At 39.9% G+C, this 13,174-nt stretch overlaps 2 protein-coding genes across 2 annotated transcripts; one reads left to right on the top strand and one right to left on the bottom strand.

Annotated features, from left to right (window-relative positions):
• Nucleotides 1-50: 50 nt before the first annotated feature.
• Nucleotides 51-2,429, top strand: tmem88a (transmembrane protein 88 a). The gene is made up of 3 exons (XM_026328583.2): nt 51-464; nt 1,041-1,361; nt 1,920-2,429. Exons 2-3 carry the CDS (start codon nt 1,053-1,055, stop codon nt 2,205-2,207), a joined length of 597 nt encoding a protein of 198 aa, XP_026184368.1. The 5' UTR covers nt 51-464; nt 1,041-1,052; the 3' UTR covers nt 2,208-2,429.
• A 707-nt stretch (nt 2,430-3,136) lies between these two features.
• On the bottom strand, nt 3,137-9,340 carry pcolcea (procollagen C-endopeptidase enhancer a). Its single transcript, XM_026328580.2, has 9 exons — nt 9,115-9,340; nt 5,516-5,624; nt 5,164-5,422; nt 4,697-4,821; nt 4,460-4,596; nt 4,005-4,357; nt 3,834-3,911; nt 3,586-3,756; nt 3,137-3,482 (listed from the first exon to the last, which is right to left on the bottom strand). The coding sequence occupies exons 1-9, from the start codon at nt 9,201-9,203 to the stop codon at nt 3,352-3,354; spliced, it is 1,452 nt and encodes a 483-aa protein (XP_026184365.1). The 5' UTR covers nt 9,204-9,340; the 3' UTR covers nt 3,137-3,351.
• Nucleotides 9,341-13,174: the final 3,834 nt, after the last annotated feature.

Here is a 13,174-nt window from a genome sequence, read left to right as displayed (position 1 = left end):
GCCCAGCCTGCTGTGCGTGCATTCTCGTGAGCGGCAACACAGGATACACACTCACACACACATGCACACACTCGTAACCACTCACACACCATATCTCAAACTGGAGTCAGAGTGAGGAAACAGAATGTCAGGGAAGGAAACTCTGAAGCCAGTGAGAAAGCAAAATTTACCTCATGTGTGCAGAGCTCTTTTCTGACCTGCTCTGAGACATCTGAGGGAGAGGTTTAGATTTAACAAAAGGCTTATATTAGTTGGATTTTTTTAGAAATAGACCAGAAAACAAAAAGAGAAGATGTTTAGTTAAGTAGGAGAAACTCAACTTTCACTTGGAATACCACCTTCAAGATCTGGAATTCCAAACAGAAAAGACATCAGGAGGAAATTCTTGAAATTCTCTTTGTTTCACCACCACTCACTGCTCTTTGGTCTTTCAGAGTCCCATCACCTGCTACCACCGTCACACAGTGAGTACAACTGACTCGGTCATCTATCACTATTTTTTGATTCACACCACAATAAAGAAACAGAACGATGCCAAATCTCGTTCTAATGAAAAGTCTTGTTATACTGTGTTGTTTTATACACTGTTCTGTACAGGTAATGTTGATTTCTGAAGCTGATCTATCTGGAAACTATATGGCTGTATTGATAATGTCAATAGGCGCTTGAGCTTCTGTGTAATTGCTATGACATATATATAATAAACAGAAAATGTTTCCACTCAACATTTCTTTTTTTAAGTTTCTTTAGGCCACAGGATTGTTAGAGAACCTGTAATTGTCTTTTTAAGAAGTAGAGTCTTCCCATTTGTATCACTTTATACAACCCAAAGGAAAGAACTTCATAAACTCAGTTCTAACTATTGTTATTTTTAGATGTTTTTCTCTTTTAATGAGTTTTCCTTAACCTTAGTTCAGGAATACATTTAAGCGTACCATGCGCATGAATGACATTTTAGAGTAGCGTTCCTCAGTAGTTTAAAAGTAACAATTAAGTCCTAACAGCAGGGTTTAAATATGGTGTCTTTTCTTACATTCAAGGGCACAAAGAATATGAGTCTGTCGCAGAACGAGACGCTGGAGAAGCCGACATCTGAGCAGGCTCACTCTGAGCCACACTCCCCCTCAAGAACGGGGTCAGCGGTTGTGGTGCCGCCTCCATATTCTCTGGACAGCAGTGAGGCCCCTGAAACCCCTCTGGAATTAAGGGGCTCTCTGGACTGCTGGGCATGCTCTGTATTGGTCACTGCCCAGAATTTGATCATCACACTGATCAATGCCGGACTGGCCAGCGTCGTGTTCGGCACCATCCTCACCCCTGCTCTTGCCATGATCATATTTGGCTTCCTCTGCCACTCCACGGTAATTCTGTCCTGTGGAAATCTTTTTTTGACTGACAGTAGTGGGCCACACTGGTGCTGTGGGCCTGGTCCATAATACATCCTAATCACAGTCATAATAAAACATGTGCTAAATAGATGGTCCATTCCTTCTATTTATTTCTCTTTAATGGAAAATGATGTAGACTGTCAATCAGAGTTTGGAATGCCATCACCAAATAAAGTTGTTTTTCCAGAGATCTGATACTGTTTACTAAGATCTTAGTGAATCTCTCTGGAGTTTAATTTTAATTTTTTGCAGCTGTGACTAAGCCCTGGTGCAGTACTTTGTGGAAAAATAGTGTGTCACAATAGCACACTGAAAAATCCATCAATGACTTTTAAAAAAATTGTATAGTGTATATTTGACTCTGAGGATGAAACCTGCTTGTACTAGAATGCACTACGGTGTACTAATAAAGAAGAGGGGAGTGTACTGAAGTGTAGTGAAGTGCTGGAGATAGTTTTGTCTTCTTTGTCTTTTCTTTTTTTTAATCCATACCCTAACTCATACATGTTTCCCTCTCCTCTTACTCTCCAGGTGCAGCCCCATGGAACATCTCTGTATTGCTCAGACCTGCTGGATGATGGCGGCTGCGTGGCCCTGCTGGTTGTAGGCTTTCTGTTGCTCATCCCTCTGCTGGTCCTGGCGCTTGCTGCCTATTGCCGCCTGGCCCGACACCTCCAGTTGGGCCTGTGCTTCATACCCTACAGCCGAGCTGTCTACAAGAATCTGCCTGCCTCACACCACCGGGGGCCTGGGGCAGGAGGCTGCTGTGGCCAGCAGGAAGCTTCAGACAGGGAAGGGAAAGGGAGCGTATGGGTGTAGGGAGAGGACAGCAGAAAAGTGGATTCTCTGATAGTACGACATAAGTTGTTTTGTTTTTTTTAAAAGCAAATTGCCACTATATTTCCATTTCTAAAGCCTTTGTAAAAATCAGCAAATGCCACCATTTTGATTGATTGTTTTAGAAGTCAATATTTCTTTTTTATACTATTCCAAAAGTATTTTTTATATCTTTTTACAATAAAGCATTTCTTACACTGCAAACTGAGTACTTGGGCTGTAAATTGAGCCACTTTAATTTACGAAAAAAGGAGGTGAAGTTCAAAAAGATGCAGAAAAGATTTAATGGACATATGTGCGTCCTACAGTATGCAAACTTCTATACAGGTCTGTGGGGTTTTTTTTATAGAATATGTGATCAAAATCTTCTGAATGTAAATTTAGCTAGTACTATTCTTACCTACTTAGAAAAATTCTTTCTACTTTTCCATCCATCCATCATCTTTACCCACTTATTCCTAACCAGGGTCACTGGGATCAGCTGGAGCCTATCCCAGCTCTCTTTGGGTGAAAGACAGGGGTACACCCTGGACAGGTCACCAGTCCATCACAGTCTTTCTATTTTTATTATTTATTTTTCCTTTTTTTAAAAAATCAGTCAAAGTCAAACAACACAAAACGAGATAATAGCCATTTTAGACATTTTACTGAAATGCTGTACTAATTTTACAACATCTTCCTGCCAAAACAGACAGACTGATGGTACTTATCTGATGGCCATCCCATGTTTTAAACTTTTAAATCTAGACCTGATTTGAAAAAAAAGGTTCTCAGGATCATCAGTAGCTGAGCTTGAGTGACTTTACTCCTCAAATCCACTAGGTGGAGACAACATCATTATAACGTTAGAGTCTCACAGTTGGTAAGAACCACAGCAGAAAATGTGTAAATTATTATTCAGTCAACCCATGTGAAAGAGATATAAAACCTTTATTCATAGATAAATTACAAACATAGGTTTGATGGGTGTTTGAATAAGACAATGGAGTTATATTCTTTTAAAATGTTAGATAGAAGTTAAATCATTTTAACTGTAATACTGTCCTTTAATAGTTCTGTATTTCACATTGAAATGTCTGCTTGTGATATGTCATCTGAATTTCCTGGCCTGGATAGACATGTGACGTTAACAGGGTTGATTATTGATATTCATTATTAATTTGTGATGTGGGGCTTTGTATGGGGCTGTGAATGCACCAGGTTCCAGGGTACCACGCCCATCTTCATCCACTTGACCCATCATAATATAGCTGACACCTATTGGAAAGGAAAATAACCAGAAACATGAATCAATGTAATATTTTTGGGTGACAGAAATTATTAATAATCTGTGTTGTGAGTGTGTGTAAATCTAAAATACCTCTGCGGAGCAAGGGGCACTTCTTGCACAGTAACACCAGCTTAACTGACATTGTTTCCCCAACTTGTGTGATGGTTAGTCGACCAGCCTTGTAGGCTTTGATGAGAGAGACGCTAACACTAAGAGTGCCCCGGGGCCCAGGAGCCAGAGAGGTGATTTTCCCAGTTATCACTGGAAAACAATGGCTCAGTCAGAGCAGAACAGCTGCTTAGTTACTTGTACATGTGGACTGCAGGCAGGAAACTTACCAAATTCACTGGCACAGAAGCTGGACTTAATGGTTCCATCTCTTTTACAGGCTTTAGCACACACTGGATTTTGCAGGACTAAATACATATGAACACATACACAAATATACATTAGATATCAGCCTTGGTCCTACAGGTCATGGACAATAATGTACACATGGCTTCACCCACCAGGTCTCCTTCCATTTGGCCTTGTGACTGCCACTTTCCTATCCTGGCCTGTGGTGCCTTGTCCACGGCCTCTCGTAGGCTTAACTGGTGTGGCCCTCTTGGTGGGCTCAGGGGGAGGAGGTGGGACAGTGTTTGGGAGGGCAGGTGGCTGCACCGTGGTGGCAGAACGTTGAGGGGTAGTGAGTTTGTCTTCAGGCTTTGGGGGGATGGACCTCGTACTGGCTCCTGAGTCCACTGTTGGTGTCTGAGAACCACGAGGGATGCTAGCATAGCGGGCCAAGAATCCATCAGACGTCACACTGAGATCAGACACAAACTGGACCAGTAGCTCGTTGCCACTGGTAATAATGGGCCTGTACAGGAGACAGGAAGTGAATGAGGTGTAAAGTTAAGAAAAATCAATTTTATAGTAGTCTAAAGGCCAACAAGGAGCTTTGAAAGTATCTGTCACTCACAGTGGTGCTTGATCGCCACAATACTTTCCAATCAGACGGGAATCATCTTTCTCTCCACCATTAAAAAATGCCACATAGTCAAATCGACAATAGGTGTCAGCCTCCAAGACGAATTTATCAAACTTCACCTGGATTACCTGGTACGCCGACAGAAATAAAACAATGACTTTACGGGACTGCATGAACAATGTTTTCTGTGTTGTGTGAAAAAATGCTGGGAGTGAGTGTTCTGCCAACCATATCAGGCTCCACAGTGATAAGCCAGGAGCAGCTGGTTCCTGATGGGTATTTCTTGTCAGGCCAATTGGGTGTTTTGATCTCTCCCTGGGCTTTTGTTATCTTTCCCCCACAGAACTGTTGGTCTGAAACACAGACTCCATGAGAATAATGAATGAAGATAAAAGTAAAAAAGCAAATTGCACTCTAAGATCTCTGCAGAATAGTTTTTGTTCTGTATACAGTGTAATTTTAAATCCTTCATAAAAGGTACCAAATGTTCTCAGCCTTTGAGTTTCCAAATATTATGTTAAAATATTGAAAAAAAAAATAGGACATTACATTTTTTGCATCATTTGCACTCTGGGCATGGTTTATAATTTGGGTTGTGTAAGCTGACACAGGCATGCCTTTATGTAATGTATCTAATATGCAGTAATATTAAAAAAAGAAAAACTACTCTATCACTCTAAAATGTGACCACGTACCATCAACATATGGTTTTGTTCCACTGAAGTAGGCCACAAACCCTCTACTCTGTGTTTCTCCATCTGACACCATCTCTAACATCATAGTGTTTGTGGTAGAAATAAGAGCACCAGGCCGGAAAGTTCCACAAAAGTGACCCAGTTTTTGCGCCAATTTGGAATGGCCGTTGTAAACATCCAAATAGTCGTATCGACATTGTGAATCAGCTTCCAGGTCAAAAATGCGGAAGGAGAGCATGACCACATTTCCCTCAGGAACCTGCAAACCAGAGGAGATGGCATGAGTGAGACACTGAAAGACTGAGTAAGGAAGGAGTCAGTATTTAGACATGTTGTAGGGTAAGTGACTCACAGTGATACGCCAGATGCATTTGCTATTGGGTTTGTAGAAGTCTGGGAAACCCTCACTGCCGACAAAGCCAGAGTCTGAGACCAGGTCTCCTCCACAATAGAACACAGGCCTGTGGTAAAAGAGATGTAACACAGCACTGATGGCAGATACAAGTATTTTGAACAACTTCCTTTGGCAGACTGTCTCTGAACTCTGAGAATTAGTGGTCACTGACATATGACTGTATTTAATGGAAAAACTGTGTGCACTCTAAGTAAACAAGGGCACTCATTATCTTATTCCCACAGCTTATTGGCATTTACACACTGTAAATGTTACCACATTTATTCTTGCTTTGAATTTCCAAGTCTGGAATTAGATGAAGTAATTATCTATTATCTATCTCTATTAATTATAGTAGTTATTAACACAGTTTTATACTCATCCATCTCAATCACTGAATAATGCTTCTTCAAAACAGGTCTGAGGTCTGACTTTACTTGAAAAGCCAAGTGCTGATAATGATTGTAATGCATGGAGCTACAAATTGTTCTGTAATACATAAGTAAAAAAATAAATAGGTTTTTCTAAAGTACTGCAAATTGTTCGAACTGAACTCATTATTTTAGATGTTGTTTTATCATGTTTAAAGAGGTTTCGGGAAGATTTTAGGAAGTGAGCTTGTTTTTTTATTCAGAATTAAAGTGAAAAGACAAGTCTTATAACAGAGAATTGTCCCATTTTGGCAGTCACATTAAATTTGCTGTCCCATAATAACTCAATACACAATTTGACCTGTATTTTTAATACACAGCCTGAATTTGATGCCAGCAAGTCATGAAAACATCCTCACAGTTCAATTAAGCCAAAGCAGTTCTGAATAACTGAGAGGTCAAGAGAATAACAAACTCTTCCATGTTGACGCACATGAAGCTGCAGCATGGCCCATCGTGATTCACTATAGACAGTTTGGCGTCCTCCCCCACAACTGATTATGTGGTTAAAATCCAAACACTTCATTTTGCTGTGCGATGTGTCAGGATGACAGTGGTGAACCAGGGGGTTTACTCCCCTCAGAAGATTTCTGAGCCCAATTATAACAATAAAACAACTACATACAAATTAAATATACAAACAATAAAAGTTTGACACCTCCATCTATGTTTCCTCTTTTCTCTGGCTTCTCCTCTTCTCCTCCAGCACACAGGGGGCGGTGTTTTAAGGGGAACATTGCAAACTTCAGTTTTCAGAGGAAAGGTATTATTTGGAACAATGCCAGAACAGAGACAAAGGTAAGCAAAGAAGGAAGGGTGAATACATTTACAAGAAAAAACAATGAATGTTAAAACACCCAAAACCGGATAAGGCATGGTAACAACAGCACTGGTTTAGCTGCTGGTTTAGCAACAATACATCTGCTGAAGATGTAGCACCATCTGCCACAGTTAGTGGAACAACTCAGCTTGGAGTTGAAGGTGAGGACTCATTGCAAAACAGCAACTGAGAGGATGATGAAGCTCATTGGTTGTTATTCTATATACCAGGCTGGTATTCCCATACACCTGTAAACAAACCAGTTTGATCTCTTCCTTGTGCTAAAGGTACTAATTTACTTGAGCATTGTTTGCTGTTTGTTACATCAGTTTTGAGTACAGCTGTGGCCTTGTTTGTGCGACTGTGCGACTGACTTAAATACTTTTAATGCATACACCATAACTGGTAGCCACAGTAGCCATGTTGTGAGTTTTTTGTATGATGGCAATAGGCTGTGCTGCTATTGTTTTGTGTCCTTACATGTAAGTGTTGTGTGTATTTCATGTCAGAATAGCTTGATGACCTTAGAGGGACTATGGCAGAGTATCAGCCAGAGGCTATGTGAACTGAATACAGAGCCTCTGTGACACTATATATGAGAGCAGCTGTATAGTGTATATGTTTGTTTGCCAGTGTGCTCCCTCTATTTAATGTGGATGCTACAGTGTAGAATAACAGATGCTTTGCTTCCATGTAGTACATCCTCTGTTTGTTTCAATTAATATTTAGCCCCATAGCTTGCACAACCCACTCCCATCTCAAAGGATTAACATGTAAAGGTAGTAAAGTACAAAATTTGGTAAATATAATGCATGTGTGTTTTTATGTCAGTAATCTCTTTGATGCTGAGTAACCAAGCTCAAAAACCAACTAAGCTGGGAAGACAGCTAAATATGGAGCATGTGCAGCATTGTTATGCTTACAAGCTGTTTAATTGCTGTCTGGGTACTGTGTTTATTTGCAGCAGCAGCTTGTATTCATAGTTGGGTTATTCAGAATAATATTAGTATTGTTGGGAATTATATGCCTAAATTTGGCGTATAATACTTATGTCTTAGTGTTTTGGTTAGGATTCGTTTTGATTTTAAGGGTTAGAGGCAGAGGTTAGGGTTTGGAGGGAAGTTAGGCTTTCCAGAGAGCTAGCAAATTGCTACAGATTGTCATTATTGTTACTGTACCTGATATTTAAGTGGTCCCCAAAGTGGTTCCCACTCTACATGGATCGGTTAGAGATTCCATAATATTTTAATAATTCACATTAAAATGTGAGATTGCCTTTACTTTAACTACATTTTTGAACTACCAATACCAGTGGAAAATTCATTTTGAATAGCCCATAGAGTTATGCCACAGCTCACTAATTATTATGAGCGTAATGGAGATGCCATGAAAAAACTGTGTTATGGAGTTACTGCTTTATTATCATAAAATGAGTTAAAATGTAAAAAAACAAAACAAAACCTGTAGCTCAGCTTTTCAAAAATAGCTGACAAGCACATTACACAGCTGACTGTACTGAACTTCAGAGCCATTGTCACTTCATGTAATAAATTCTACTTTCCAAACACTCACACAGCTCAACACCAGTTTCACAGAAGGGACAATTTCCTCTTTCTGTTGCCAGCAGGATACAAAAGCCAAAACCCATTAGTACATTTATTTTATTACCTGTATGCATAGACATCATTTTTGGCATTTAACAGTCTGTATTGTGGAGAGTTGTTTTGAATATTTTGTTAAATTATGCATGATATTTTATAAAAAGTGAAAATATTAGAAAAGCATGTGCCTCTTTGATCCCCCTTCCTGATGAAGTAAACATATTTTGTAAGAAAAAAAAAAACCTGCAACAACCAGTTCAACGAAAATTAGATCCAACGGTTAAAGTATTCCTATTCCCTAAGAGCTTGAACAGCAGAACTCCAGAAAAATCTGGCACTTTTCTGATTTGAGCCATGATGGTCAGAGTCAGAGCCAAGTTGCTCTTACTGGACCCCACAGGCAGAACTCAAAGCATTAACATCTGTCGTGGCTCAGACACTGCAAACTCAGCATACCTCACATCATGAGCCAAAAACAATCAGGAGAGCTGAGTGCCCAATCAGACAGTGGACTGGAAAGAATGTACTTACAGAAATAGGAAAGAGTATCTTTATCCTAAAGTTGCAGGATTGTGAAGTCAGACAGTTGATTTTTGTTAAACTATGACTGTATCCTCACAGTCACATAAAAGCAGATTATAATTCCTTTCAAGAAGACACCGTCCACAACACGGAACACATTATCTCCATGCAATGCAACCTCACCTGGTGTAATTTCTCTGCTGAGCCTTCGTCCATCCTAAGCTCAGAAACAGGAAGAAGGAGACACTCCAGATGCAGTCCACATGCATCATGATGCAGTCTGTACATAAAGCAAGGCAAGCTAATGCAGAAAAGAGGGATGGTAGCAGGAGGCAAGAGGTGAAAGACAGAAGGGAGGAGGAGGTTGGTAACTTAGGAAGGGCGGAGAGAATCTGAGTGGGGAGGAACTGGAGGGGGAGAGAGTTCGAGAATGGGTAAGGAGAGGGACAGAGATGCTGAAGGAACAGTGGGGGTGAGAAACAGCCATGAGGGGGGATGACGTGAATGGGGAGGGCGGCGAAGGCTTTAATTAGATCCAGATGTTTCTTCCACAATAACCCCAGTTTCAGTGCAACAGAGGGGGCATCTAGGAAATAAGGGCAGAGGGGAGAATTATCAGATGTTGCTGCTGAGGCTTTGTGGACACTCTGAAACTACACCAGATGTTTTTTTGTTTTGTTTTGTTTTTGTTTTTTTCATTCATAACATGGTTGAAACCTAAGAGGAAGGAAGCTTGAAATTTGGTTTGGAAGGCTGCTAATGTCCAGTGTGAGTGTCTGAATGATTACTATGCATGGTGCACACATTATGGATAGAGCCTAAGGCACAGTGGGCTGTAACACTCAAGACGTGGGGCTATTGATCTTTACATTCCACAGCATGTCAGACCTTTAATTTACTAAACAGAATCATTTCTGAAGAAAATGATGGATTTTGGTGATTTACTTTAAACAAAACATATATAGCCTTTAATTGTGCTTCATTTGGATTGAGACAATAAAGTATTGTAAAACTAATGCTCTCGTTACTCGCTCTTTATTTCCCTAAGCTCCATGGGCTCCTTTCCCTCCATGACATCTGAGTCAGAGCGTGTCTGTTTGCCCCTACAATCCAGACAAGAATAAGTCTCTAAAGGGGGAGTATTTGTTCTGTGTTAAGACTCAATGATGAGCCAACCCTCTGGCTTGTATTACTGAGGCCTGTGGAGGGTGTGTTGTTTCAATAATGCTATAAAATCAGCCACTTTTATGAAGGCAGCAGAGCTGCAACACCTTGCTCAAAGCCTGGAGAACGCAAGATGGACAGCCAATAAACCACAAAGCAGAGTTTCCACAAAGATACTGTGTTTCCAGGTCCATGTGGTGCATGTCTTTAGCTCTTTTTTACTTTGTTAAATTCTCATTTAAGTTTCCCAGACTGAAGAGTTTTTGTACTTCAGGTAAATACTTGAGAACAGTTTTGGTGGTCATGTAGAGCTGGAGAGAGAAGACTTCCCCTGTCCAGCTGTGCTGTGTTTGTTTTAACTGAATCTTCTGATAAGAGGCAGCAGAAGCAAGAATGCTTTTACATGCAGAGTCTGCTGGGGGGGCGGACAGTGTCTGAGGTTGCAACACTGTATGTCCCCTGCTATTATGTGTGGGAGTAACAGTGACCTTTACACTTAGCAGGAATCCAAGCCAAGTCTGTAGGTTTCCACAATAACCCTCGACAAATCCTTCAAGCTGGACGTGCATTCCTTAGTAGTGGGGGAGTATATGACTGGAGAGAGGGAGTAGACGGATGAGGGGAGGGGTTGGATGAAGTAGGAAAATGAAAAACAAATTTTAAACGATCTCACAGAAAGACAGTTTACCAAAGTGAAAGGCTGTTTTTGAATGCACCCTGAAGTTAGTTGATGGCCATGTCTCCCTGAGCCAACGCATAACTATTATTGCTCCAAAATTCCTTCTGGAAATTGTTTCACTATTATGTCCAAGATAAGCTTATGTAATTATGAATGAAGCTGAATGCATGCGGTTGTGTGGGTCCAGCTGAGAAGGTGACAAACCCAAACGGATGATTTCAAACAGTAACAAGCAGAAGCCTCATCTGTTCTCTGTAATTGTGGCTCCTCTCAGATTCATTCTCTATGTTAAAAAAAGATCTGTCTTCCAATTATGCAGTGAAGTACAGTAGACTATATTTCATGTAACAGCAATAAATAGAAACAGATGCACAGAGACAAAGATTTGAGATCAGATAAGTGAAGAGGCTGTTTTCAGGATGTGCTTTCTTGCATACTGTATGACAATTTTCATGGCAAATGTTCAGGAGACACATCGGCATTTGCCAGTGTGTCCAAGGCAAGTAATGACAATAACAGCTAAAAATAACCTAATCCTTCCACTGTGGAAACAGGAATAGGCTCAATACAAATACAAATGCTGTGAATTTTCAAATACCTCCTGCATGATTTGGATCTCTGGCCAAAAAACGGAGGTAAAGACAAGGAATTGTAGTTGTACTAATGTAGTAATACTACTTGAAAATGCACAAAAATGTAGACAAAGCTTTCCCCACTCTATTTATTGTATGTTCTCAAAGGTTTACAGGATATAGTGTATATAAGTGTGAGATCCACTTGCAGCTAAAGTAGCATCTCAGTATATTAAGGATATTAAATGTTTATATGCACTGATGTAGACATTATGTCACTTATAGTTATGATACATTTCCTCTGGTCCCTAACAGACATTTTTGCAGCAGTACGTCCAAAACAAATAAATATGTCCTATTGGAAGTCCTCATGGTGACATCTGGTGGTGAAAACATGAAACAACAACATGCACAGTGGAGCTGCTGTGTTGGAGGCTGTAAATCAGTCAGTCAGTCCGACATAGAGTCTGAAAGAGTATTTTGTGCCAAAAAAAAAAAAAAAACAACATATGAAAGTTGAAAATGACAGGAATCAGCCCTGAAAATGACTGATGCCTAACAACACACTAAACTGACTCTCTACTTCCATGTTTTGAGAGCATGTACACTAAATCTGGCAGGCTATACAGTGTATATGAAACATATGCAGTAGGAATTAAAAGCGAAAAATGGAGATATTGTATTTGGAATAAAGTGACCTTTAACCTTTGCATGGGGGGGGGGATAAGCCATTTTAAGCCACAAAAAATAATCATCAAGCTAATTTTTGTTTGGTAATAAAAGCAGCAGATACACACCTTAATATGCTGTTTATAAATCAAAGATCCAAACTGTCCAAATGTCTTGCAGGTCTTTCCCCAAATGGCAGTGGTCAAACAGTCCAAGTGAGGGACCGCTTTAAAAGAACCAGTGTCATGCTGACAGAAGGATTCTCTACAACCTGCAAGTTTATGAGTTGCTCTTATTTCCGCCTGATATAACGTATAAAGTATTAGTAAATTATTCACTTACCAGTAAAATAATGCATTCTGTGACCCAAATAGTAGAACTAGATTTGTGTAGAACAGAGTTTGGTGTAGTACTGACTACCGTACCCAGTGTGCCACTGTATTTAGCCTGAATGCACTGCAAGACCTGCATTAAAGGTTTAATGTGTCTCTGAGGGGTTTGTGCTGATATACAATATGTAAATGATGCATACAGACATAGCAGACAACCATTTGAAATAACTCTAATGTGTGTGCTGAACAGAGTTCAATGAAATGATTTTAATTTTCCTTCATTGTTCTTGTGACTTCCAGCCTATCATGGACTATAGTTTTAACAGCCGATAGATGAGACAAAATGTGTGCTGTGTGGACAAATGGGTTGACTTCAGTGGTTTTGTGTGTTGTGTTGTGTGATGTGCCTCTAGGCGCATGAGTGTGGACAAATGCGGTAATGTGCATGATACTATGTGACTCCAGGTCTCTGTGTATTTTTGAAACATGCTTACATGTAATGAGGATAAATCAAAGAAAGAGGTTTATGTTTGTATTAGTAATAAATTTATGCTTGTTCATACAGGTCAGATCCCAAGTCCCATAATTGCAGTCAAAATTGCATCTGCCCATTGTTGTACACCCACAAAGCACGCAAAGCACACACAAAAGTACAAGTTGTCATAGATACTGTTTTTCCAATATACATATATTTCATGATGTTCATCAATATAATAAGACATTTATAGATTTACACTACAATTATTTTATGTACTTTAGTTTTTCAGTCAGTCTCCTCTCCTTTATGTTGAGTCAACCTTTTTAATTTCTAATCCCATACCAAATGA

The sequence above is a fragment of the Mastacembelus armatus genome, chromosome 14, assembly GCF_900324485.2.
Source record: "Mastacembelus armatus chromosome 14, fMasArm1.2, whole genome shotgun sequence".
Classification (NCBI taxonomy): Eukaryota; Metazoa; Chordata; class Actinopteri; order Synbranchiformes; family Mastacembelidae; genus Mastacembelus; species Mastacembelus armatus.
Note: the sequence above shows the minus strand (reverse complement) of the source record. Positions and strands in the feature narration are given on the sequence as shown.